We start from the raw sequence: 26,743 nt of genomic DNA on the forward strand, positions 1-26,743 counted from the left end.
CCTGAAGCAACAATTTGTTTCATAACAAATCAGTCTTAAAAGAATGCCATTGCTTCCACTGCTCTCGTTTGTTTGTGTTTAAATTGCTTCTTTACAATGACTTTATATCAAGAGGACGTTCAATCTTTAACTGAGAGTGCCTGATTTGTTTTTGTTTTGTTTTTTTAAAGTGAGCTCACAGACAGGAGGAACTTGGCTTTTACCTCAGTTTCACCCCGGGACTAGTGGATCTATGTGAAAGGTCGTCAAGCGTCTGCTTGGTCACGTGACCGTCCCCCGCCGTGCCAGTCCGGTGTGTCCTTCCCTGACAGTGGTCCTTCCTCGGCCCGGTGTTGCGCTGAATTCTGCCCGCCAGCTAAGAAGTGCCCTCCCGTCGCGGGAGGGCGCAAAGCTGAAGCGAGAGCATAATTTAAGTGAAAATAAAAATTAACTTACTGTCTTTAAGCAGTTTTAGCATGGATGGTGAATTCAATATATAACTCATTTATTTTTCTTTTACTTATTTCTATGACATTTCTCATTTCTCTGAGTGGAGCATGCGGTCTACATACAAAAACAGCATTTTGTAACGTAGTCCCCTACCTGTGAAGTCCCTGTGTCTACTACCGGTGTGACAGTGCGCGTTCACGTGGCGGACACGGAGCTCAAAAGCTCTGCAGCACTTCCACACACACCACACACACACCCACGGCTCCAGCATGGCTTTCTTCACGCGCCAGTTCATCAGAGGCTTCTCGTCCACGGCCGTCAGAAACGTGGTCATTAAACAGGTCACGGTGATCGGCGGCGGGCAGATGGGAGCAGGAATCGCACAAGTAAGAGCCGAGAGCTGGTGGCTGCGGTTAGCTTCAGCATGTAGCCACTCTGTGTTAGCATGAGAGCTGTCACACCAACTAACCCCAGTCTGACACTAGGCTGGAAACTCTGCAAAGAGTCCAGCTTTGTCGAGAGAATATGAGCAACTTTTAACACAATTATTTCATGTCTTCATGAGATTTTATCCAAAGTTAACTACTGCACTCTGAGTTTGACCCTCCTGTGTTTCCGTCCAGTGGTCGTGCCTTTTTATTTAGCTGTCAATAAAGAAAATTAGTGCTAGAAAAACAATTAGAAAACCTACTGTTTTAAAGCTCTAAATCTTTCATCATCTACTTCATGTAGAACATAATTATACTTTCATCCGAACTTGTATAGTTTGGGTCTAAACTTGTAGCTTTAGCTTATTTGTCAATGTTTACAACCCTTTCATTCATTTCTGATTAGTCTACAATGTAAGAGTGAAGATGTGTCTCTGGCATACGAGAAACCTATACTGAGTCCGCCTCCTGATTTTCAGTCTTGTCTCTTGTTAGTGGAGGAGAGCTGCAGGGATCCAGTGAATAAATGTTGTAAACCTGCTTATCATAATGGTTTATATCACCAAGACCTTCAGCCATTGTTGTGTTAACAATTAGCTACATATTAACTGAAATCTTTTTCGACTGACTCTGCATTGCCACCTCATGGTGTCATCTTGACTAAACTGGGGAGGGCGAGCCAAAAACCTTGCCAAGTTTGGAATGTATACTTATATTAATGCAATTTTCTTTATATTTGTTGTTAATTTAAATAGGATGAAAATATTCCAGATTTTACTTTCTTAAGCTGCTGCATTTCATTGCAAACCATCAGCAGCACTGAAAACACGCTTCACAGACTCCTGCAGTGTTTTCAGTCATAAATTATTTTTGTCTCCCCAAAGGTTGCTGCTTCAACGGGCCACTCGGTGACGCTGGTGGACACGTCTGAAGACATCCTGAAAAAGTCTGTCAAAGGCATTGAAGGGAGTCTGAAAAGAGTGGTCAAGAAGAAGTTTGCTGATAAACCAGAGGTGAGATGTAGTGGATTAACAAACATGTTGAGCAGAGGCGGAGCGTGGGGCTCAGCATTCTCGACAGGCCCTTATGATAGTAATTTTACCATTCAAACAAACCAGTTCACAAACTTGTTCTAAAGAACAAATACATAAACACACACACACACACACACACACACACACACACACACACACACACACACACACACACACACACAAATGCAGCCTGAAGGCCTCGGTATGCTTCCCCGTCGCAGCAACGAGGAAGCATACTGGTGTCACTGACAGCTGTCAATCTCAGAGCGTCCGCTGTCCATGGTGCTGAAAGCTCTGATTAAAAAGTCACGGGCTAAATCTGTACCATCTTTGATACAGCTTAAAAACAAAATGAACACAGCTGATCTAAAATTACACAATCTTTTCAGATAGATATCTATATCTTTTGGAATTCACGTACAGACTCGGCGGTGTCTTATAGTTGAGAGCAACACAAGGCACATTCATTCTGATGAAGATAATATTTTCGAAGGTTTCACTGACTCTCTGTGTTGGTGCCCGCAGTTCAGTTGATTCCTCCATAATCCTTGAACATCCTCGAACAAAACAATCCAGGAAACGTGGAAAACGGGGTTCAGAAGTTTGTACATGCTGTTGTGGTCTTTTAAAGTTCTGCCCTCCTCTCCTTCATGGCGGCAAACCTGCCGACCACTTTCTGCTACCGCTAGCGGCTAGCATAGCCTCGTCTTCAGTCACCGCAACCGGCGTTGTCGGGCTCTCGCGGCCATGGTGCGGTGTTGATAAAAAGTAAGACGCTAGTTGATGTCAAGAAGCAACCAACTGCTCTTTTCTCTCTTTTGCTTTTCTCTTGAATGCGCCAGATTTGTGTTTTTTCTTTTTCATTTTTGCTCCATTCAAAGAGTTCAGATCAAGTGCGAAGAAAAAAGTCGTTCATGCCGCACAGCCAATCAGCGCTGGCTTACAGCTCTGATGCGTTCGTGGACAGTGGTAAATGTGAGAATTGGCAAATTGGAGCCCACACTCAGATGCGTATACCTTCTCGCACACACTGCACATTTTATTATTATAATTTATTTACGATTAAATGTGAACACATCACGAAACGGGGCCCTATGACCTTGTGGGCCCTGGAGCGGCCGCCCCCTTGCCCCCACTCTGGCTCCGCTACAGATGTTGAGGAAAAAAAAGATATTCAACATAAGCGTGAGGCTAAATCAGTTACAGTGCTGCATGTGCACAAGTTGGTAGAATAGTCAGTAGTTTTACTTCTTTATTTTTTTTGTTTTTCAGGCAGGAGAAGAGTTCATCCAGAAGGTCCTGCAGAAAGTGTCGATTTCAACAGACGTCGGGTCTGCTGTGCAGAGCTCTGATCTCGTGCTGGAGGCTATTGTAGAAAACCTTAAAATCAAACAGGATCTCTTTGGTCGGCTTGACAAACTGGCACCAGCGTAAGCTCTGACTCATGCTTCTTTTTTTGTTACCACTGGTTGGATATACAGACTGTTCAGCAGAGCTTTCATGGCAGCCAGACGTTTCTGAAGTGTTCTTGCTCGATACACTGTCTAGAACATGATTATGATTATCCATCCAGAACACTATGATTAACTGAGAACAAAGCATTATGTGGTGAATATTTTAAAAACCAATGAAAAGGAACATGTAGAGAAGCAGATTTTAGTTTTACTATTTACTGCTGTCTACATTATTTGTGTATTTTAATATTTGTTTTGTTTCATCTCGGGTCTTCCAGACACACCATCTTTGCCAGCAACACTTCCTCGCTGCCCATCACTGACATTGCCAGCCCCACCAGCAGACTGGACAGATTCGGCGGCCTTCACTTCTTCAACCCGGTGCCGATGATGAAGCTGGTGGAGGTGAGGCTGAAAACAATTCAACCATTTGTTCAAATGAGTAAAAGGACATTGCATGCTGCCGCAAACAGAGGAGAAAACAGCACCAAAGGGAGCGCTTTAGTTGTGTGGGTTGCTGCTACACAGACAGAATGAGAATAACCAGTAACATGCTTAAATTAAAAGGAAAAAAAAAATCATTTTTAATTCTTTTTTTTATCTGCAGGTTATTGCAACCTCGTCGACAAGCAAAGAGACCTTTGAGTCGCTCATGAACTTCTGTAAAGCCCTTGGAAAAACACCAGTGTCCTGCAAGGTAAACGCTTTTGTGCATAAAATCATTTGAGTTGTAAAGTTTGGAAAAGCGTCACTCCGTTTTGTTGATGGGGGTGTAAACACTCTGTTTCTGCACCTCAGTGGAAGTAAATGAAACAGACGTTAGTTAAGGCACCAATTCAGCTGAAGAAGCTTTCATTCTCGAATGTATTCAGAAGTAAAATTTTGTGTTTTATTGATGCATTTTGGCTGTTTTTATTTCCTATGTTGAGGGGGTTACATGAACCATGACCATTAAAGATTGAGCTTTTCTAATATGTAATTTTATGGAAGAGTGTTTTTTTCCTCCCAAGTGATTTTTTTTGTGATCCAACAGTGCCTCATGTGTTTCTCCTGTAGGACACGCCTGGATTCATTGTGAACCGTCTACTTGTTCCTTACATGGGCGAGGCGATACGTTTGCACGAGAGAGGTGCGTTTACCCATTAGATCTGGTTCAGTATAATTCCTATTGTCTGTTCCTTGAGGGTATGATTCTGTTTTCACCAGGTCATGGGTCTAAAGAAGACATCGACATTGCTATGAAACTGGGTGCTGGATATCCCATGGGGCCCTTTGAGCTTGCCGACTACGTCGGACTGGACACGATGAAGTTCATCATCGATGGTGAGGAAAACTAATGAAAAGTATTGAAGCTCGTAAGACGATTGGTCCTTTACTCTCTGCTTGTGTGTCTTCAGGCTGGTGTGAAAAGGAGCCCAACAACCCGCTCTTTCAGTCGAGTGCGCTGCTGAACAAACTGGTGGCAGAAGGCAAATACGGCAGGAAGACGGGAGAAGGGTTCTACAAGTACAAGTAGACGTGAACCAGCCAAGAAGCCGACAACTGCTGGACAAACTAACAGAAAAGTGCCTGTGACGATTACACTAAAATTGACCTCTTTTCTCTGTGTCCTCCGTCTCCTGACGTCACCGAATGTGTGAAGAAATTAAATGAAATCAAAAGAGTTTTTCAAAGAACCGGGGGTCTCTTGTCATTGTCTCACTGAAAAGTTTTGACTTCGTTGCAGATGTGGATCATTTGTTTACGGCATCAGTAAACCACAGCTGACAGCGTGTGGTATGTGTACTTCTCATAGCATTAACTTCTCCAGAGTTGGGACATCTGGAAAACTCAGAAACCAGCAGAAGCAGAGTTTCATTACAGTGGTCTGAAGAGGATTTCTGTCCTGTCAAAGCCCAGGTGCAGCAGCATGTCACTGAAGAACTCTCAGAACTAAAAGTTGAATCTGGCATTAAAATGGTTAAAAATGTAATTTTAAATGTGATGGATGCGAAACAGTTTCCTTTTTTGGCTATATGTCACTTTTTTAATATCAAACTGAAAGACATATGTCAATCCTGCTGTGAGAAACTGAAGCGCCTCTTCTACGACAGAACACATTTCCTCTTTAATGGCCCCCAAAGATAAATGAAATGAAGGTTTCCTGGTTTTCATTTGTCAGATTCATAGGAATAAAGAATCTTTACATCAGTTCTGCATCTTTCTCCATCACTGATAAGTCCTTTCTTAAAACATGTGCACTGCAAGTTTTCACACATCTATGGACACTTTCCTTCGATTAAATTTTCCTCCAGGCTGCTGAGAACAGTGCTCAGAACTCTCACCCCGCACTGAGAATATCATGTTCATTCAGTGGTGGATTCACAGCCTGTAGCAAAGAATGGATGTGCATTTTGCTTCAGCAGGAAACAGTCTTCCAGTGCTGCACTTTGAATGTTGTATGAACTTTTAATTCTACTTAATGAACGTAGAGGTAGAGGTCACTTAAAGCAACTACTTAAAGCCACTCACTAATCTCATGCATGTCCTCTCATTGTGGGAGGAGGCTCAAAGAACTGGAGGTAACAGGGAGAACATGCAAACTGACGAATAAGAACGGAAAAGCCGGAGAAACATGATCCACCGTGCCACAAAAAAAAAAAAAAAAAAAAAAAAATTCTGGATTTTGTTTTGTGGATTAAAAATGCTTGAAGTGCATCACCTGAATTCCTGCTGGACACATTAATAAAGATTATCTCACTCTGATGAGATTCATTTATGCAAAGTGACGTTAACCCATCATGAACACAAGGTGGTGCTGTTCCCCTGGCAATGGGATCTCAAATCAGTAAACTGGCCTGTTTTCAATAAAACATTTACTTTTAGGACACGAATTAAGAGCACTAACTGGTGAGAGTTAAAACTTTTTTCCTGTTTTCACTTCACAGAAAAACATGACCCATGATTGTTTGATTTATTCTCACAATATGAATGTGGAAATGTATGGACGGAGATTAACAAATTATTGCTGCTGCATTCAGTTCGATTTGTTTAATTCAGTATTTTAGGCTTCCTCCAATGACGACACACATGCTGTTGGATCTGGCACATCCAGCTCTGGACTTCCCACCACGCGTGTGATCAAATGAGCCAATGGTGCCTTTTTATTTTTCTTTAAAAAAAACAAAACAAAACATGTCAAAACCATTCAAATATGACCCCTTGGGAAGCAAAAATGCTACGCCAAGATGACAGTGACCCAAAACATGATAATAAAAAAAGGAATTCATCAAGTAATACTAAAATAGAGCATCAAAATCAAAATGTTACAGAGATGTTTGCATGGAATAAACAACATGGATAAAGACCACACTATTAGCTACCAGAGAGAAAAAGACAAAAGGTCCATTGCAATAAAAGAAAGACTGTCAAGTGCTGGGGTAAATATATATATCTGCTTCATTTGTCATGTTTTAGAACAATAAAATATAGGCCTCTTGAGCTGTCACTCTCGCCTTTGTCCTAATGTTGCCTGCAAAAATACCAAGAAAATTGACATATCCTGACAGTTTTAAAAAGTACACATACTGAGCATTATTTTACATCTGAGCAAGACTCGAGGTCACTATTTGTTACAAATAGTTATCAAAAGAAGCCTTAAGTTTCAATTTTCTGCAAGACGCTTCAACAAGAAAAATGGCTTTCCTGTGTCCAAAGCTTATTTCCATATATACCACTATATATATATAAAAAAAAACAGTATTTAAAAAAACAAACAACATAAATCACTAAAATATACACCATGAAATCAAAACAAGGGTTCAAGATACAAAAAAAAAAAAAAAAAAAAAAAAGCATTCAAAATAAAATTCAGTCTAAATTAAAAAGCAAATCAAAAGTGTTGATCCATTTTTGCACCAACTGGTCAGCAACAAACTGAAATGGCATCTTGAGGACGTTTCTGGGGTGAGATGAGATCCCTCGATCTTCCTTAGTGCAGTCTAAAAAGAGGTGTTTGGTCAGTTGGGTGAAACCCCAAATGGTCTCAAAAATCCAGTGAGAAAAAAGAGAGAGAGAGAGAGAGAGAGAGCAAGAGAGAAAGGGGGGCATTGAGAGAGTCAATGTCGGGCCTAATAAACTATACAAAGGAACAGAGGTGACAAATAACTTAAAATAACTTAGTAACAGGCATGGGGAGTGTTTGGGCGGGGCGGGAGGGCGGGAGTTTGTGCGCACATCACAATTGCTGCTGTTTTTTCAGTGCAGTGCTTCGGATTGCAGTAAAGCTGATTTTCAGAAAGGAAACTTGACGAAACACAGACGTTAAAAATCGATGCTTTCAGTGAGAGATCGTGGTTTACGTGAGAGTGCTCCTACTAAACATGATTGTCTTGTTCAGTTCAGTGTCTCTACAGCAGGCGCCTTCAGAATCAGGAGTGTGTGTGTGTGGGGGGGGCGGGGGGCGCGGCAGAGGGCTGCAGTACAGTCCAACAGTGGAGGGTTTTTGGCGGCGGTGGGCGACTGACTGTGTCAAAGGAAAGGGAGTAAGCGGCCTGGACCTAGGGGTCAGGGTGGGGCGGGTTGGGGTCAGTATCAGAGAGGGGAGGGGTGGGGGGGTGGCGGGGGGGGGGGGTCCTCTGAGAACTGGAGGCTTCGGTTTGGAGGTTTTAAGGGTCTTCATGGAATCTAACAGGCCTCCATCTCGAGCAGAGGGCCCGTAGCTGCTGCCTTCGCTTTGCATGTGGAGAAACTGTTCCGCTTTCCTCCTGGGGAGAAATCAGAGAGATGATTCGATCAACCGACACGTCGCACCAAGACGTTGCTCACACACGCATCATGCAGACCAAACCCGGACAGACATGTCAGGGTGAGTCAGAGCGACTCCAGAGTGTCTCATTATGATATCCGGACTCAAGGAACAAACTGCACTGGATGGTAAAAGATTTGGGAAATCACACTTTAATGTTTTATGTTTCTTTACACACCAACTACATTCTAAAAGCCTGCTCATCTTCTCTCATTTGTGGCACAAAAATCTCACCTAGTGCGATCTGTCGCCACCAGTCACACAATTAATCAGACGTTTCTCACCCCGTCTGCTACAGCTGATTGAATGGAGGTCTTCGCAGCGGCGCTGAACCAAGCACTGAACTACAGAGGGGGGGTTATAGGTCAGCGACAGGATGTGGGCCGGCCTGGCTTTGATCTGGTCTAACACTGGGGTTGCTGTGACCCAGCTGGCAGAGCTACACTCGTCTTCGCTCATTCCTGCCTTCGCTCTCTCACTTGCCCCCCCTCCCCGAGGCGAGCGCCCAATTGTGTTGCTTCTGGTTGACATTTAAGCTACCGCTGTAGGTGGGCGATGGGGGAAAACAAGAGAGGGAAATTCTGGGTTCGAACCAACAACCTCGGTTGAGGTCTTGAGCGAGCGCAGAAATGCGAGTCCACCGATAATAAAGTGTGAAGATGAAAGTCTCGCATCAGAGAAACGCCAAGGCGCAGTATCACTTACACACGTTTTCAAGACCACTTCCAAGTAACTCAACAAACCCCAATGTATCCCACAATTCACCACAGCAGCCCGGCTGTTGATGGTGGTTTCACAGCCGAACAACTGACAAGAAGATGCAGAATTTTATGATGTCTGATGTACTATGCTTTATAAAGCTCATGTCTTAACACTGCAGAGTTGTGGCATAACTTCAATAATATTACGAGTTTTTGGTTGCTATTGGAAATAGTTGTTGTAACTTTGTCAAGATCAACTTATGAACTGAATCATCAATAACTTCGGAGCCTTTCTTACTGGCTCGGTGTTGCTGATCTCAGAATAACTGGTCTGTTCTTCATAAAAATGCCTTTGATGTAGTACTGCAAGACAGGAGTCATGGCAGAAGACAGAGGAAATACTTTAAGACCACCTTCTGATTTCCAAAAAAAAAAAAAAAAAGGACTCTGCACATCCTTAAAATTATACTAGAAGTTTACACCAATGTTTTCATCGTCATTGAGCATGAATTGATTTGTCTCTTTGCATAGAATATTATTCTAATGAATGTAAAAGATGAAAAATACAGCAGCCCCTTCATGAAAACAGGACACATCCAGGAAAACGTTCACTTTACTTTAAAGACATGAACCTTCAGCTTATTTCAGAGAGACGCTACCTGTGTGTTGATAAAGGACAAACTCTGGCTGTATCTTGGCTGAGAATAACATAATTATTATTAATAAAAACAAAAGCAAGTTATGTTACAGTTATTTTACAGTCACCAATTAACCTCAAACATATTTCTAGACAGGGCGGAGTGAAAAAAAGCAACTGGAGCAAATCCATGCATGCACAGGGAGAACATGCAATCTCCACACAGCTGGACTGTAAGGTCCAGACTTGAACCAGGGATTTTCCTGCTGTGAGAAGAAAGCGCTTCACACTACACCACACGCAGCTCTCCCTGAACGTTTCGTTTCCTCACAGATATCGGTTCTTACTTTGTTGCGAAACAAACTATTTACGCTGACGACTGAAATTCGGCCACTCGTCATGAATCTCAGCAAACGCTCTTAATGAGTGTTGATCTGTAATGCTCAGTAAAGCCACACTGACCCAGCTGGTTAAAACTATCAAAACCCACGGGGGGAGACCTCTGCTGGTAATTACCTCAACGGGAAGGTTCAGGTGCTAGCTGACAGCAAAGTGAAAAAATGTTACTTGAATCCACTTCACAGGACTTTCATGAAACTGGCCTCGTCCCCTTGACAGGAGGGGAAGAAAAAAAAAAAAAAAAAGCTTCTGTCAAGTGTTGTTTTCCCTCCCGTGATCAGGGCTTTAGCTAACACAACAGAGTTAGCTTGAGTTATTGACAAGCCATGGAGAGTTATTTTAGACCCGAGCAGCATCAAATAGAATCTGTGATCAAAGTGGAGAGGCAGAGACAGAGGTGGATAGATGCCTCCTGCGACTAAAAAGATGGATGTTTTGTGAAAACGAAAAAGGGAAAAGAAGCAGTATTAGTTTGCTTCTCCCTCGTGGCGAAGCCGAGTGTGTTTTTGTAGGAGAGAAGTCAGTTGAACCCTGCTGCTTGCTGCATCTTAACACTCAAAAAGCCTGAACACACACACACACACACACACACACACACACACATATACACACACACACCCCACCCGGCAGACTGCTTTACCACATGTGGATAAAAGGGAACAGGACAGAGGCCACCTTTCCCGAGGAGAGCTGACCCCGAGCCGCACAGAGCAGAAACTGAAAGGAACACGGCGCTCGCAGAAAACGAGAGCCCCTGTCGCTTTTATTTACCTCCGCCGGCCTCCGTCTTTTCATCCCAGAATCTCAAAGCAGGCCCGCACGCCCGGCCCTGCACCCAGTTTCCTGGGGAGCATTTTTCCTTCCCCCCACCGCAGACATGAAAAGCACCGGCCTTCCTGCCTGGGGAAGAGTCCTGAGGGGCTGCGGGCGAGCAGTGTGTGTGTGTGTGTGTGTGTGTGTGTGTGTGTGTGTGTGCGCTTGCCTGGTGGTTGGTTGTAGGGGGGCAACAGGCCAGAGCTTCACAAGGTCCAGCCGACACAAACACTGGGATTCAGGAGCAACTTGACCCCTCCCCTCCGCTCCCCTCACCTCTCTCCATCCTCCTCCTCCACCTCCTTCTACATTAGCGCTCAGGAATGCTGGCTGGACTTTTTTAGCAGGAAATGAAACGCTCCTCTGTTCAGAGGGCGTACGAAGGTTTAGCCCCCCCACTTTCTCTCTCTCTCTCTCGCCTCAATGTAACGGGAGGGAGGGAGGGAGGGACCAGTCGGGCGAGCTCTCACCCGGCGTTTGAAGTGTGGGAGGTTAAGATAACTGGCACAGCCTCGCGCCTCAATCGCCGCTTTCACCTCCCAGGCTGAATCAAAGCGCCCGCAGCTGGGGCCTGCACGCCTTCGGAGCCCCCGACCCTCTGTCCCACCAGCCCTCCCGCCCCCTCGGCTGCTCCCCTCCCTGTAGGCAGCTCCGGGCCGGCTTCGGTGCCATTTAAAAAGGAAAACACTGCAGACAAATTACTCTAAAAATAAGCCAAGTGGACAGAGGTGTCTCCAACTCTGCCTGAGGCGCAAATGATAGCAGAGAGAAATGGGAGGAGGGATTCAGAGGAGAAATGACCGGAAATTAGATAATTACTGTTTATAACAGTTTTGTATGACCATGTTATATTAGTAATGTTAGAAACTGATCTGACAGACTCATTAACTTAAGTGTTGGAAGGAAGGAAGCCAAAATAAGACCCTTTCTTCTAAAGCAGAGGTGGGAAACTGTCCTCATCTGCCAACATTTGGCTTCACTGTGATGTTTCACAAAGACAGTGATTTGGAAAAAGGGTCTGCAACATACTTGAAACCACTAGCTGAGGTAAATTCTGCGACCGTCTCGGTGATCTCATCACAATAAATTAATGTTTCTCCGGACTCTTTCCACATCCACTGATGTCAGTTCACTCTGGCTCCAGCAGATCCGTCGGGTCTTGTAAGGAAATGGCCTCATGTTAAGATTAGAGTCGGTCGTGCCGGCGTGTCTTCGCAGTGACCTTGGCCTGGATTGAACAGCTGGCTCTGGTGACACCTTTTCAAAGGAGCTTCCAAGTCTATAAAACGGTGGCTGTGGCGCAACTCCTAAAGACAAAAGGAGGAACTGAAACGGACAGCCCATTCGAAAGAAGAAGAAGAAGAAAAAAAAAAAAGGCACCTAGACGAGAGGGCGATGTTTGAAACAAGATGCTCTGTGCTGTCAGCACTTTCTTCAGCTCTAAGACATCCAACATAAAAGAAATCACCCTTTAAGAAATGCTTTGAAAATTTTAACCTCCAATCAAAAGGCAGGCTCAGGGGATGTTGTATCTTTTTACCGCAGGGGCTATCAGAAACTAACAAGTGAGTCAGGAGGGGCTGAAACTAAAAGGTTGAGAGGAGAGGGGGGGGGGGGGGGGGGGGGGGGGGGAAGAAAAAAAAAAGAGGGAAGACAGCGCCTGTGTTAAATATTGGAGGATAGGAAAGGGTGGGGTCTGCTTGTGGTCAAAAGTGGAATGGGAAGGGGGAGTCACCAAAACCTCAAACCTCAGGCATGTGTGGGTAAAGCTGGGATAGCATGGGAGGAGGAGGTGGGGGTGGGAAGGGGGGGGCGCTGCCCACATCTGAGGCGGCATTGCTGGGGGCCTGGGCAGCTGAAGTCTGGCCGTGTGCCCCCGCACGGCTCAGTCTGAGCCACTGCAGGCCGGGGGGACGTCAGGAGGAGGAGGGGGGGTGGAGGGCGGCACATTCAAAGGGCCTGCACAATGACTGTTCCCTCTGCTGTGGTCTCGCTTCAAAGGCCTCCGCCGCCACTCATATTCACCATCGGGGTAGAGGACCGGCGCAGGAAAGAGGAGTGAAAAAAAAAGGGAGTAAAGAGGCAGAAAATGAGTGGAAGAAGAGGAGCCGGGGTTTCGAGTTTGGCTTTTTTTAACAATGGCCAGACCGGCTAGAAGAAGAAGAAAAATAAACAGTGCTTCCCTTCAGCTCCACTAGCCCCTTCCTGCCTGCACCGTGTTACCTGGGGGGGCCTTTTATTCAGCGATAAGCATCTCGCAGGGAAGCATTTTATAAGGTCATATATCTCCGCCTCTTCCGAAAGGCCGGCGGTGCCTCAAGGAGCCTTGGGGGGGTTAGAGACACACACAGAAAAAGAGAGGAAGTAGAAAAGACATCACAAAAAGCAAAGAGATTGGGCCCTCATAGTGTCACCGCAGCTGGCCAAACCACAACACAATAGGCCCGTGACTCAATCAAAACAAATTTTTAAGCCCCAGTCTAAACAATTGGAGCGCTACGGCTGCATTTGCTCTCATGTAAACACAGAGTTTTAAAAGGGTTACGGCCCCCCACCTTTTGCTCAGACGTGTCAAATGAGGTTGCCCGGCCAGGATAAGACAGCCATGTCAGAGTGAAAGATCGGTATTTTTAAGCCAAAACCACATAAGGGCTTTAATTACAGGTCTGACATACTGCCACCGGCAGGATATCCCGACGCTCAGAGCTGAGAGGGTCATTTTTCTCCACAGATCTCTGTGGAGATCAGATGGGCCGAGGAACAGGAGAACTGTCGGGGTGAACACTTCCTATTTCATTTCCTACGACAGCAACGTTTGCTGGGGCACGGCCCCGATACGAGTCCCAATCCCCCTCCTTCAACCTCCTACCTCCGATTTCACACCCCATCTTTCTGCTGGCCTTTTTTTCATTTTGGGAAGAAGTACAGTTTAAAAAGCATTCTCTCATCTCCCGCACGCTGCTCAGAGCGACACCCACAGTCAGTTTGGCGATCCAGATTCCTTCCCCAATTATCCCAGGTCACTAATAAGGCAGGGTGTGGAGGCAGTGGGCTGTGCCGCAGTGGCCTCGAGGCTCAGTGCCAAATTGAAACGGCTCGGGAAATGGAGGCAGACGCTGAATCTCGCCTAATTGCAGTTGGGAGTGTGTGGCTGGCTGCTCAGATGGAAGTGTGTGTGCATGTGTGTGTGTGTGTGTGGGTGTGTGAGAGAAGAGGGTCTGAGAGAGACGGGATGAGAGGCAACAAATAAAGAGAGGAAAAAACAGGGGAAAAGAAATGAGGCAGACTGAAGGATGAGTGGCAGCTGAGCGAGACCGGGTAAACTCAGAACTCTCGAGAACGTGGGATTTTCTTCTAGCTTTTTTTTTTTCCCTTCTTCACCCTTCCTTTTCCCTAATACACTCACTCCCTCTTTTCTCTTCTTCCCTCTCACTCATCAAAGTCTCCTGACAGCTGACTGCCGGCTGCAGACATCAGAGGGAGCCGAGCCGGGGCACGGCCGAGACTAGAGAGGATGAGAGAGCGGCCACCAAAGCTGGTGCCTAAACAACTCTTTCTTTTATGTTTCTGTAGCGGGGCATGGGCCAGAGATGGCCATTGATGAAATTAATAGGCATTAGTCATCGTACCCTATCATCTCTCAAGGAGAAAAAAAAAAAAAAAAAAGTCCTGACGTGCTGGTTCAAAAATTCAATCACTTCTGCAAGCTTTCGAGTAAAAATCTATTTTACAGGTCAACGAAAGGGCAACTTCATAAAATATGGAGTGATGTGACTCAACGGCAGCTTTATGGCAAGTGTTTGCTGCCCTGATGAAAAAGCCACCTTTGTTAGAATTGTCTCCCCCATGTGCAAAAAATGTGCAGCAGCAGAAGCGGGAGAAAAGACTGGAGGGCATGTATGCGTCTCGGCCAGATAGCTATCTCAAAGGCTGCGTGAATCAGTGGGCTCATTCAGACAAAACACTTACAGCACGAGAGGAAGCGAGACGGAGAGAAGCAAAAAAAAAAGAAAAAAAAAAAAAAAGTGGCATAGGAACCGGTGAAGAATGGGAGGAGTAAAAACGCACATTTCCAGTCAGCGTAAGAGGAAAAAAAAAAGAAAAGAAAAGGGGGGCAGAGGCAGTGATGAGAGAGAGAGAGAGACAGAAACTCTAATTTCACAATGTCAGAGTAATGACTTCTCAGAGCTGTTGGGCTGCGGCGGGAGCCAGCTGTGTGGTGGGCTTTCTGTTTGACATGCAAAGGACGACAAAGAAAAACAAACTGATAAAATACTGCTCCGCAACCCAACCCCTGGTTTGCCTCACGAGCCGGAAAGCACAACAAAACCCTTAAAGCACTTTGATACAAATATTTTCCCCCCATCGTCATATGACAGCGCTGAAGTATGTCACTTTTGATAATCAATGCTCTTCATGACGACTTCGAAAGTGCTATAAATAAAAGCCCGACGGAGCAAATGTTCACTGCGTTTGATCACTGGTACAAAAAGGTGTCCAGATTGCGTCTTTGGAATTAACTCATTAACAAATTTCCTTATGGATTTTGCAAAGAAGGGGAGCGACAGATGGGGTAGAGGCCAGGACAGATGAAAAGAAACAGACAAACGAGTTCATTTAAAGATGTTTTTTGGCGTCTACAGCAAGCTAACCTCAATCCAGCTCTTTGGGATCTGCATAAATTGAGGGCTTGGGGAGTTGTGGCAGTATCCTTGGTATTATGCATATTAGTTTAAGGCTGTCACTGAGAATCAGCAAGGGTGTCCATCCCGCTGCGGCTAGGCACTGCTAATTATTGGATCAGAGATAAAGTGCTTTTTTGCACTTGCGCTCTTGGTGCTTTGAAAACCGGCAGCGGCTGAAAAAAGAAAAGAAAAGAAAAGGCAGCCCCAATTTCGGGTTCAGAAAGAGCCACTGGGTCAGGAATCGATCAAGTGGAAAACCTTTGTCTGGTCAGGCCGATTTCGACGTAAGACCAGATTTGTCACATCTGCCTGGGTTTTTCTGCAGCCAGAAGGGAGCGGAATAACAGGATGCTCCCAGACTCACAGGGAGGGAGAGAGACGGGAGGCAGATCCAGGGAGAGAGTATGCAAGACTGAGAGGGGAAATAGAGTTGCCTTCACCTCACACTGGGAGTGCTAATCCTCCTTTCAAAATAGAAAAAAAAAAACAACAAAAAAAAAAACCCGACAGGTGACAGTTTAGTGGAGGTTTGACATTTGATCCGAATCAATATATCTCAACATACTTTTCGCATGTTGGTGGAAAAAAAAAAAGGGAGAGAGCAACCACGGAGTGTCTTTGTTATGAAAGTATTATCGACACCCTGAAACCCCAGATACCGTGAAATCTTATTAAGGTATAGCATCTCATTAAGTTGCTGCCAAACAAGCTGCTGGATCCCCGTTCTGCTGCACAAAGACACAGAAACACAACACATGTAGCCCATATGGAGCCGAGCTGACATGCTAGCCTCAACCAGCAGTAAAAAATGTTCTGGGCTTGTAAAACTGTTTTCAGATGTATTATTTAGCCCATGTTTAGAAAACACCGAGAGAACGAGCTGCTTGATTTATTAGGCTATATATTTTATAAGAACTTCTCTTTTTTTTTTCCTGACATATGGCTGAAAGAAAATGAACCACAAACTTTTGACATCACAACGGACCTTTCATCCAAGCAATGCTTTGACAGAAACATCGAGTTGACCAGCACAACACACTCGCACACACCCACACAGAGAGACACACAAACACACACGAAATCCAATGCATTTTGAGCCGTTGAGCAAACTCCACACACAAAGCACAATCCCTCTTCAGGTCTTAACACCACTGATACAATGACTATGGCGAGGTTAGGGTGGACCTTTTTTAGGATTAGTCTGTGAGTACAAACTCTCAAATCAGTGTTAAGCAGGTTTTAAAAGAGAGAGAAACGTGACATTTATTGAAGTGGATCAGACAGGGAGGGCATGGAGGGGTTGTCTTACCATATTCTCAGATGTACGCCGTTTTCATTCTCTGGCCTGTACCTGTAGAAAATCGCATCTTTAAAAAAAAAAAATTGGTGGTATTTGTGCATCCATGTGGCCTACACAGTGCACAGGCCGATAAAAATACTGACATTTTTTTTTATACTTAAAGATATAATTCTCAGTGGATTACAGTTGCAGAGCTAAGAGGTGGTTGAACAGCGCGGCTAAACAAAGTCAGCAGAAAAATATAGTGTAGAGCAGCAGGCAAACAAATAGTGCAAAAGCCCAGAATCTGTCAGTAGCCGCAGAGAATGGACAGACTAATCCTAAAGGAGGTGTAATATGTCAAGACAGGATGGCAGACAAGTGCAGGAGAAATGGATGGAGGGATGGAGACGAGGACTTTCCAGTCCGTCCACTGAAGCCACGATGAGAATAGCAGAAAAGGAGTTTGTCCCTCTTTAACTGTGAGATAAGACATTCGGCCTTACGGCTTCTCAGGCTGTGCATTGGTTTGAACGCAACAACACAATGTAAAGGATGACGTATCGGCTGCAGGAAGATGGTGAAACTCCCAGCTTCAAGAGGCAATCAGAATAACAAAGCCGGCTGGGACGCGTTTCTTACCTGTGGCCGTTTCCTGCATCTTCTCCCTCTTCCGCTTCTTCTTCTTTCCCTAAAAAATATACAGAGGAACACATAAAGTGTGGCTCCAGCACTCACGCTCACTAGACCACTCTGATATCCTGCTGCTGACTGCCATGTTCACTCATCCCCTGCTGGGCACCCAGCCAGCATCCCCCGGACTCCGAACCCCACCGCAAACTGCAGCACTGAGAGGGACTGGCCAATCGGGAGTGTGAGCTCAGATAAGTGCACTCTACCTGCTCTCGGCTAATTTTACAACACTAAAACACAAGTAGCTTCCAACCATTAAGGCCTGATTGGACTTTTGACCATCATACTCAAACAAAGAAAGCCCTTAAAACCACTGTGTGTGTGTGAGAGTGTGTGTCTACCTACGAAGCCCGTCTAATAAGTTACATTAATATTGAGAGCAAATAAAAACACTCGGTATAATTAGGCTAGTTGAGCTCAATGATGGCGACGAGCGCGGCGCTCTTCGCAGCGAGGTGGTGGGAGTGTGTAAGGATTTATAGCTTATGCTAAATCCCCAGGGGGGAGACTATAGGTATAGATAGCAGTGTAGAGTCGTTCTAGTCAAATATGAGCAGCACTTTGGTTTCCTGCTGCAAAGTCTGCTAATCCACTTATTCATGAGCTAATCTGCCTTCTACTGCTGCGGCAGACAGGGAAGAGGAGAGACCGACTGAGTGTGGGTGAGAGGAGTGATGGGAGAGGGGGGTACGCGGCAAAAAAAAAACTATGGATGCTCCGCGCTCACCAGTGGGTTACCGATCTCGGGTGTTTCCAGGCATGATGCTCTTCCTCAGTGCAGCTCTCACAGGAACACTGGATCGACTTGTAAGAACTGTTTTGCATTCATGATATCTTTATCTTTCTGCTACTCTTCCCCCTTTCCGCACCCGCCAAATACACTTGTAATGACAAAGCTAGAAATTAAATGGGATCTGGGCTAACTGTCACTAGCTGATGCTGCGTTTCTCCAACTGTGAGTTAGCAGGAGGAGGGTTGTGGAAGTGTCCCCTCCCTCAGTGAGGCATTTTGGCAGTGGGGCAGTGGAGGCAGAAGGAGGAGGGATGCCGCCGGTGTCCGAGGGGAGGCAGATAAACACCACAAAGCACTTCGGTGGTGGAGTGAATGTGAGTGCCGGAGCCACACTTTTAATAAAAGGGCTGGTGCTCTCTCTCGCTCACAAAAAGTCACACGCATCACATACGCACAGACGGATTATTGCAACTTCCAGTCTCCCTCACACACACACACACACACACACACACACACAGACAGAAAGACACACATACACACACTCCACGAAGAGGCTGCGTCCCAAAAACCAACTGAACCTCCCACATTCACACACAAAATGGGCAGCTGTGGGAGCAGAGGTTGCTGCTGCCGACTGCTGTACGTACAATCCAGCCTCCTCAACTCAGTCTAACAGTTGCTTTTTACATCCGGAGCTTTGCGCTGATATGGAACATCAAAGACTGGCATCACCATTACCAGGCAATTTTCACTCGCCGTGGCAATAATAGCGCTCGCGATACAACAATCCATTTGAATGTGGATGGTACTAAAAACAGTGAATCGCGGCGTTATGAATTACACATTAGGCTGAAACAAAGGGTCCCACAAATGGACCCCATTAGCATGGAGGAGACCAGTGTGAATTAATGTGTATGTCATTTTTTTGTGGGCCATTTAAAGCTCAAGTCACGCTACACTGACACAAACAAACTCCACAAATCAACACAAGTACACGCACGCACGCACGCACACGCACCTCTTCCAATCTGTTCTGTTGATACTTACATAATTGTCTCGAGCGGACCAGCCTGGGTAGAGCTGCATGTGGAGCTGCCGTTCCTTGCGGGCTAACTCATAATACTTAGCTTGCTCTTCCCGAGATAAAGCATGCCACTGTTTCAGTACAAAGGAGATTAGGGGGGGAAAATAGCATACAGTCAATTACTGGCATGCACTCGCATGTTCCCTGCATAGAGAAGTGTGCTCGTGTTTTGGTAAAGAAAAAAAAAAGATCTTTTCAACTTCCAAACGTTTGGTGTAGAGAAGAAAAAAAAAAGAAAAAAGAAAAAAGAGGGGGAGGCGGATAAAAGACACAAAGAAGAAGGCGGAAACATGATGAAGAGATTAACATGCACAAGAGTTGGAGAGGGAAAGAAGAGAAGGGAAGAAAAAAAAAAACTTTGATTTCATATCAAAACACTGCTTCCAATTTAGCAGCGCTTTTTATTCAAACTATGTCAGCAAGCAATTACCCTATGCAGGCCACAAACCCGGCTTTGCTGTGGCTGGCTGCCTCAACCACTGGGCCTATTCGTTAGGGCTTTTTAACATGGCTCTGTGGTTCCACTCTTTTCCCAATCCTCAAAAGGAACAAATTTTGTCATTTCCAACCATGCCATTATCCAGGCATATTTTATTAAAGCCAATTTGATTAGATGTCACTTAGATAGGCAGTCTGTATCTGCGCTGCTGAAAGGGACGTAATTGGCCCGGGCAATCATTATGACAATAATCACAACTGGTTCATAAAAGACTATGTTAATAAAGCGAGAGATCTTTGTACTTTTCTGAGTAATTGGGCTTGGGAAGCGAGTCCATGTAGGCCTCTTTACACAGCCGCGGCATAAATTGTGATCTGGTAGTGATTGAAGTCCATAAACAAAAAAATAAAGCGAAAGAGAAATGAAAATAAGAACCAGCGCATCGGGGCGGACCGATGACACGACCCACCCTTCGTCCCAGGATCTGATTGATGGCGGCGCTCTCCTTCAGCGTGCACTCGGCGACCACATTCGCACGCATCTCTTTCATGTAGAGCATGAAGGCGTTTAGCGGCTTCTTGATGTGCGGTCTTTTGGGCTCCTGCTCCTTTCTCTGTTCGTGCTGGGGTTTCCTGTTTGCAGGAAAAAAAAAAAAATTAAAACAACAGCATGTATGGAGGTAAGAAAGGAAGAAATAGTTGAAAAACAAGAGAAAATTAAATGGAAAAAAAAAGCAGCAAAGCAACTGAAAGAGGAAATTGTGGTGCCACACTGGCGACAAAATGCGGCGAGGGTCTGGATGCTCTCAACCACTGGCGAGGCAGCGTGAGAGGGGCTGCCACGCCATGGGCTTCGGCCTCTTTAATCATGTGCAGTTGTGCAGGCGCAGTCCTTCATGCGGAGAGATTACTTCACCAGTAATGGCAACCAAACCCTCTTGTCCTCGGCACGCTGGCAGTTACTTAAAACCAAATGCTCACACTCAGAGACGCTTTGCTCAAACCGTCGAATTACTTTCTAACAACCTTTTTTTTTTCCCCCTAATTCCAGCACAGTCGTGCTACATGGATGGCCATGAATAATGAAAATATCAGCGATAACTACTTCGCTGTGCTCAAAGCACTTCCCACTGTACACACAGAGGGGAAGTGAATTCAGTTCATCTGAGCACTAATCTGGGGCCTGTATCTGTTCCCAGCTAAGAGTGTTGTGATCCCTGAGGCCGAATGAAGCACAGGCCCCGTTATCAGTCCGGCACGGGCCGCCGCCATTTATCTGCTCGCATCAGGAGAATGGGTTTGTTCGGCGCAGGCCTACTGCGGCGACGGAGCACAAATACCTGGAAGTATCGGGGGCGGCGGTGTCAGGCGCGAGCTCAAGAGAAGAAATAAAAAAAAAACCTGGAAAAAGCCACTGTGTGCGAGAGTGGAGTAAAGCATCTTTTCGATGCGGGACTCACATGTGCATGATGTCGGTTTCATGCGGAGGCTCGTGTTTGACCTGTGGGTTGACGATGGCCGGGTGAGGGATCCCTGTGGCGTGTGGACCCGGGGGGCCGGGCACCATGTGGTGTGAGAACCTGCAACAGCAGCAGAGCCTGATTAATAAAAGCAAGCGGAGGACGACTGGGGTCACTTAAACGCCACCGAGGAGAAAGCCCGCTACTGTGCATCCAAACAAGATGAAAACGACTTGTGCACATAAAGAAATATGCAAAAGTCCATTGTTTTTATCAAATAAAAAAAAAAAAACTGCAACTCTTCGACCTCGTTCTTTGAGATATAATATAAATGTACTCATTCCAGCGTCTGAAAATTAAGTTACATGAAACACTTTGGGAGGGGAAAATCCCAACTGAACTGCTTACACAAGGAAACATTGATTCGTATGAAAGGGTCACTGACAAATAAAGGCTGGAAGCCATTGGTGTTTTTTTTTTTATGATTCTATGGCGTAGGAAACTGCATGTTTGTTTCACATGATAGTCTATTGTGCGTGCAATGATTCAACGACAGTCGCTAATAAAGTCAGGAAGCACAAGTGGTGCTGGTGTTTGAGTTCCCGCTGCGCCACGAGAACAATCGACATCGGGCTGAAAAGAGGGGCAACTCGCAGAAACTCGCCGGGCTCTTTTCGAATTCCGTTTCAATTTTGTTTGCATTTCCTCACCCGCACATGGTTTGTGCTACACATGAGGAAATCTTTCCATATTCTTTTCATCCCTCGTCACATCTTAAATTCTCTCAGATCGATCCCCAGGCATGATAAATGGCGGTTTGTCGTCGGATCAACAGCAGGCCCCCAAAAGTTTGAGCATCAATTTACAGTTTATCTCATTTCGCTTGCTTATAAAACTAAAGCCATGCTTCAATTATGTGGACACTTTGTAAAAAAGTGTTTGCAGTATACATTTACATGACTTTGTGCATCACTGTATACTCCTGCAGACACCATGTCCCAGTAGATTTGTTGATCACAGATCAAGAGCCACTTCTCCATGAAAGCTCCTATCTTGGGAAACGGTCTTAAATCAAAAATGTGAAAATAAAGTGTAAGCATTCGGATTTGAGGGGGTCTGAGAAAGACGACGTCTGGTCTGCACCTTACATCTGGCATCACTCAGCGCACGCCTGAAGCCATCACACCAGCGGAGAAGGAGATAGTGAGGGAAAGAAAAGTAAGACATGTTGGAAAAAGAAAAAAAAATAGCACTGAGAGAGAAAGTGACGAGGGTGGAATGAAAAAAAGCAATGAGAAAAGAGGGAAAAAACTAACTTTCTGAGACAAAGTGGGTCTCAGAAAGGGAGAGAGAAGTGCTTCCAGAGAGCATCGGGGGGGGGGGGGGGGGGGGGGGGGGTCAAGCAGCCATATGGCGATGCAGGGGCACGTATACTACTGATGTGTTTGACATGTACTGGGCACACAGAGGGGCGGCGTGTCTGAAGCCGCAGCAGCGCAGCAGAAACAGCCACAGGCGGACCTCCCCGAGGAGCCGGCTGCCGCTGCCGCCGCTGCTGCAGGCCAGCGGTCCTCTCCTCAGCACACAAAGCTGGGAACAGTGTCAGTGTCCGTGTGACGTGAAGAGACAGGGGAGCGAGAGCTGCTGGGGACTCACCATCCCAGCGGTGGCGTGATCTGCCCGACTCCTCCAGGAGAGAGCGAGTAGAAATTGGGCATGTCTGGTCCGGGATGATGCCTCGGCATTCCTAAACAAACAGGGAAAAGACAATAAATACTCAGAAAACAGACACAAATAAACAACAAATTAGTCTACATTAAGGATCAAAGGTTCTTTCATTCAGGTTCCGTTGTGTATTCTTGAGATACCTTTGTAACTTTTTTGTAGTAATATTGTGTTGAGAAAACTCTCATCCATTGTGGTTTTCAGAAAAATGCTTTTCATTGTTTGAGGATGTATGAACAACAAATAATTCGCTTTCACTCAACAGTTTTATTCAAACATAAAAACCCTCCTGATCCCCACCTTGCTCTTCCTGCCTGACCATAAGTTGGCGACAGTGCACACAGGGGCACCAGTGTGACCCCGGACCTCACTCACATTGACGACCAGTAGAAAAGGAAACTATTTTGTCCTCTTAATTCGATTTCATCCCGTGTGTTTCAGCATCTTTAAGCTGGATAATTGAGGCTTCCTCTTCATGGCAGAGGCTGCAGCTCTCTCTATAGACACCAGATTGACTTGAACTAACTGTTGGTGGATCTCCAGGACTAAGCTCCTTCGCCTCCCATTCGCAGGCTCCAACTAGGTTTCAAGGTCAAGGGGTCTCTTTTTACAAGAGGACAAGCACTTGATATGTGCAACACTTCAAGCTCAACACCTATTCAGGTTTTTTTTTAGAGCACAGAGAGTAATAATAGGACAGAAAGTCTAAGGAAAACAGGAAATACTGTTCATACACAGACAAGAGGAATGTGTCTACATGTGTGCTCAAACACACTCGCACATAAAGAAAAAAGGGCAAATGCCTGCAGATTAGCACCATCTTCTAATCCCCACTGAGTCTTTTCTGTCTCTCTCTCTCTCTCTTGCTCTCTCTCACATCAGGCTGCAGTCTGAAGGGGCCACCCTCCTCCGAGAGGCTGGCCGGGTGGGAGGCTTATATCTCCAAAGCCAATGTTGCAATGCCGGATTCAATGCACGGATAGCGCTATTCCCTGCCCGCTAATCCACCACCTAACACTCCTCGGGGCCCTCCTGAGGGGCAAAAGAGAAGGAGGCCGGGGTTGAAGCAGCAGGGGAGGAAGACGGAGCCTCGGCGTGTTAACCTTGTCACTCACACCCCTTAGGTGCCTAATTACTCACTCCCCCTTTCGCAAGTTCTCACTGATGTCCGACTAAAGACTGGCGCTCGCTTCTCCTCTCAAAACAAGTTGCGCCGGCAAGATTCTCGGGGTGCGACCGCTCAGATCTGACCAGGTGTTTTGTACGTGGTTTCTCAACAAAATAAAGGTTTCAGTGTAAAATGATCAAAGCCCCCCGCCCCCACCCCAACTCCACCCCACCCGCCGTTCGACCTTCCTCTCTGCGTTGCGGCCCTGTGCATATTAAAGCTCATAATGAGAAAATCCATGATTGTTTTTCATAATTAACGAGCAGATCAAAGTCTGAGCCCACGAAGGAAAGCTAAGCAGCAATTGGTCGATACGAGGGAGGAAGAGCAAGAGGGACAGCAAAAAAGAGAATAAGAGAGATTTCTTTTTAAGCATCTTCAGCCCGGCTCGACTCGTATACACGCATGAATATGCCTAGGGAAATCATTTGCAGCTAATTCTGCATCTTGGATTGCTTGGACATGGATTTCTGTTGGGCTGCAAGTGCAAAAGATCAAATAGTAAGAAAAAAAAAAAAGACCTCCAGGGGGTCCTATCTGCTCGGTATTGTCAGGAACCAGCATGAACAGTAAAACGGAGAGTTTTTCCTCCTGAAGTGTGCGACATGACAACAAATTCTCCAATCTTGAACGTGCCTTTATTGTTTATTTCCGTCACCTTTCTATTCTTTTCGCGCTTTCATTACAAAAATATTTTCTCAAAATGTGTCAGATGGAATGATTCATCTGACATATGTGGAGCACAATTTTCTGATAGTCCCCCTCCCTTCATCTGAGCACTGTGTGTATTCTTGTGCTCGGTTTTTATATTGTTATTTATAGCCGGTCTCTCAGAACCTCCGAGCCTCATCACCATCATCATCACTATCATCTTCGCCTACATCCTGTCTGATCCCTCCCCTTCTTTTCAGCTGGCAGCCGTGGGAGAAGAAAGCGGGGAAAAAGAGAAAAGGTGCAGGACAAAAATGATGAAGGGCCCACGTCTTTTTCTGTCGGCGGAGAGAAGCTGCCAGAGTCTCCAGCTGTGCTGGGGCCGAGGAGCGCGTCCAAACGGCTCCGGAGCTCCTCTGCAGCTGTCAGAGCTGGAGCTTGATGTTTGTTACTGAGAGGCAGAGAGTGCGGAGGGAGAGGGCAGCGGAGCTCGGCGTGCCATCCCACAGGCTGCTTCAAATGAGTTTGTACTCGCGGATGATAAGGAGGGTGGCTTCACTACGACACATTTTTGGTTTCTTTGTTTCTCCATTTCTGACAAGGTCGCGACACAAGCTCCAAATGGAAACTCGGGTTGCACTGCAGTCCTACAATCACTTCCAACCCTCAAGTTTTTTGCAACCTTGTTTAACACTGTTTCACTGAGGACAGTACAAAATCTTCAAGTTCCATTAAATATCATATGAAGTGAAAATCTCACCACTGCAGCGCACACACAAAAAAAGCTGTAAAAACAGATTCATCACTTTTTGTTAGTTGAGTTTTCAATCAAATCAGGCTCTAGAAGATGAAACAACATCCACAATAATCCCACTTCCACGTCAACATATGTAGGTATATAATGTCCCGATAAAAAAAGATTTCCTCTATGATGAAAAGGATTTCAATTCATGTGTTCACACACAAATTTAGCGATTTTGCTATTTTTTTCAATTACGACAGCACATTTTGGATCAATTCCCGACTTTGTGTGAACCTCAGTTTAAAAAAAAAACAAAAAAAAAACAGAATTGATGCCAAGCGAGCTGATTTTGAAAAGAGTAAAACCAAAGCAATGACATATCAGTGGTACTCATGGTGACTGGTAATTACAGAGTGTTCAGGTGGTTTGAGGAAAATGTTCGGCTGACACACGCCTGCTCAGAGATTACATTTTTAATTGTACCATTTCAAGCAGTCGTGCTTCAAATTTGACATAATTCCAACTTGGAACGACGTCTTTTATCACTTTTCACAACACTGTAAGCTAGAAATCAGCATGATTGTTTTTAGTAAGGGTGTTCCTACGTTATTACATCTGACTTTTTCTGTCTTCAGGGTCTTTACCTTTGTTGTTGGTGTCCTGGGGATGGTGGCCGGAATGGGACCCGGGAGCGAAGTGCTCGTCACTGTACGTGATCAGCGGGGTGAGTGGGTGGACGGCGTGGGACGGCTGCACTACGGGGACTTTGTTGGACTGTAAAGAAAGAAAAAAAAAAAAGTGAAAGATGAAACAATGTGAACGAAAGATGGCATTCCACACGAGCTCCAGCTGTATTATTTCATGGCTCTGTTCCCTGTCACATGATCTGAGGTGTGCAGCACGAGTGCGGCTCATGCAGTGGCGGCGACGCGAAGCCTCCACACGGATGTGAGTAATGGCAAACAGTTTGGTCAAGAAGTGACTAATAAAAACATTTCTCTCGTTTCTTTTCCTTTAGTAGCTTGAACCCAGTAGCTCAAACTTTGTTTGGCCTAGGTCAGCAGGATTGAAACCCCCCCCCCCTTCCCTAAAGGAAAGAGGGAAAACAAGTCAAAGGGGTGCGTGAGCATGTTTGAGACAGAAAAAGAGGGAGAACGAGAGAGAGATGCAAACAGAGGTGAACAGGAGCCAACCAGCGGTAGAGCACAGAAAGGGGAGAGAGAAGAGAGACTTACAGGGTAGAGTTAGAGCAGAGGTCTTAGGCGGGAGATCAAAGGCAGTCATTAGCTGGTGAATAAGGGGAGTTCATTACAGAGCAAGAGCCGGGGGAAGGAGAGATGAGGGATGGAGGAGGAGGAGAAGGGGAGAGAGGAGGGGGAGGGTTGACTATGGTGAGAGAGCGCGA

The 26,743-nt window shown here is 45.6% G+C and overlaps 2 protein-coding genes and 1 long non-coding RNA gene across 8 annotated transcripts in view; 2 read left to right on the forward strand and 1 right to left on the reverse strand.

Moving 5' to 3' along the window:
• The first annotated feature begins 607 nt into the window (after positions 1-607).
• Positions 608-4,868, forward strand: hadh (hydroxyacyl-CoA dehydrogenase). The gene is made up of 8 exons (XM_030093976.1): positions 608-815; positions 1,742-1,870; positions 3,164-3,321; positions 3,624-3,750; positions 3,953-4,042; positions 4,402-4,474; positions 4,552-4,668; positions 4,743-4,868. The coding sequence occupies exons 1-8, from the start codon at positions 699-701 to the stop codon at positions 4,859-4,861; spliced, it is 930 nt and encodes a 309-aa protein (XP_029949836.1). The 5' UTR covers positions 608-698; the 3' UTR covers positions 4,862-4,868.
• Positions 4,869-5,773: 905 nt separating this feature from the next.
• Positions 5,774-18,962, forward strand: LOC115389719 (uncharacterized). Its single transcript, XR_003931627.1, has 3 exons — positions 5,774-5,783; positions 18,380-18,390; positions 18,889-18,962. It is a non-coding gene; the product is annotated as an uncharacterized LOC115389719 (long non-coding RNA).
• The window catches only part of lef1 (lymphoid enhancer-binding factor 1), a 42,046-nt gene continuing 22,536 nt past the window's right edge, over positions 7,234-26,743 (reverse strand). For 2 of the 6 annotated variants that reach the window (XM_030093249.1, XM_030093247.1), the window contains 8 exons: positions 25,983-26,112; positions 22,709-22,799; positions 21,053-21,172; positions 20,063-20,225; positions 19,118-19,225; positions 17,288-17,336; positions 16,676-16,717; positions 7,234-8,090 (listed from right to left, as the gene is read on the reverse strand). In XM_030093249.1, the coding sequence (XP_029949109.1) occupies positions 16,683-16,717; positions 17,288-17,336; positions 19,118-19,225; positions 20,063-20,225; positions 21,053-21,172; positions 22,709-22,799; positions 25,983-26,112 (696 nt within the window). In that variant the 3' untranslated portion in view covers positions 7,234-8,090; positions 16,676-16,682. The remainder of the gene's footprint in view (positions 8,091-16,675; positions 16,718-17,287; positions 17,337-19,117; positions 19,226-20,062; positions 20,226-21,052; positions 21,173-22,708; positions 22,800-25,982; positions 26,113-26,743) is intronic. The other 4 variants (XM_030093244.1, XM_030093246.1, XM_030093248.1 and 1 more) reach the window with 3 other exon arrangements.

The sequence above is a fragment of the Salarias fasciatus genome, chromosome 6 (assembly GCF_902148845.1).
Source record: "Salarias fasciatus chromosome 6, fSalaFa1.1, whole genome shotgun sequence".
Lineage (NCBI taxonomy): Eukaryota > Metazoa > Chordata > Actinopteri > Blenniiformes > Blenniidae > Salarias > Salarias fasciatus.

Coding starts and splice junctions, on each gene's coding strand:
- hadh (XM_030093976.1), top strand. CDS start 699: ATGGCTTTCTTCACGCGCCAGTTCATCAGAGGCTTCTCGTCCACGGCC. Junction 1,871..3,163: donor AGTTTGCTGATAAACCAGAG/GTGAGATGTAGT, acceptor TTTGTTTTTCAG/GCAGGAGAAGAGTTCATCCA. Junction 3,322..3,623: donor CTTGACAAACTGGCACCAGC/GTAAGCTCTGAC, acceptor CGGGTCTTCCAG/ACACACCATCTTTGCCAGCA.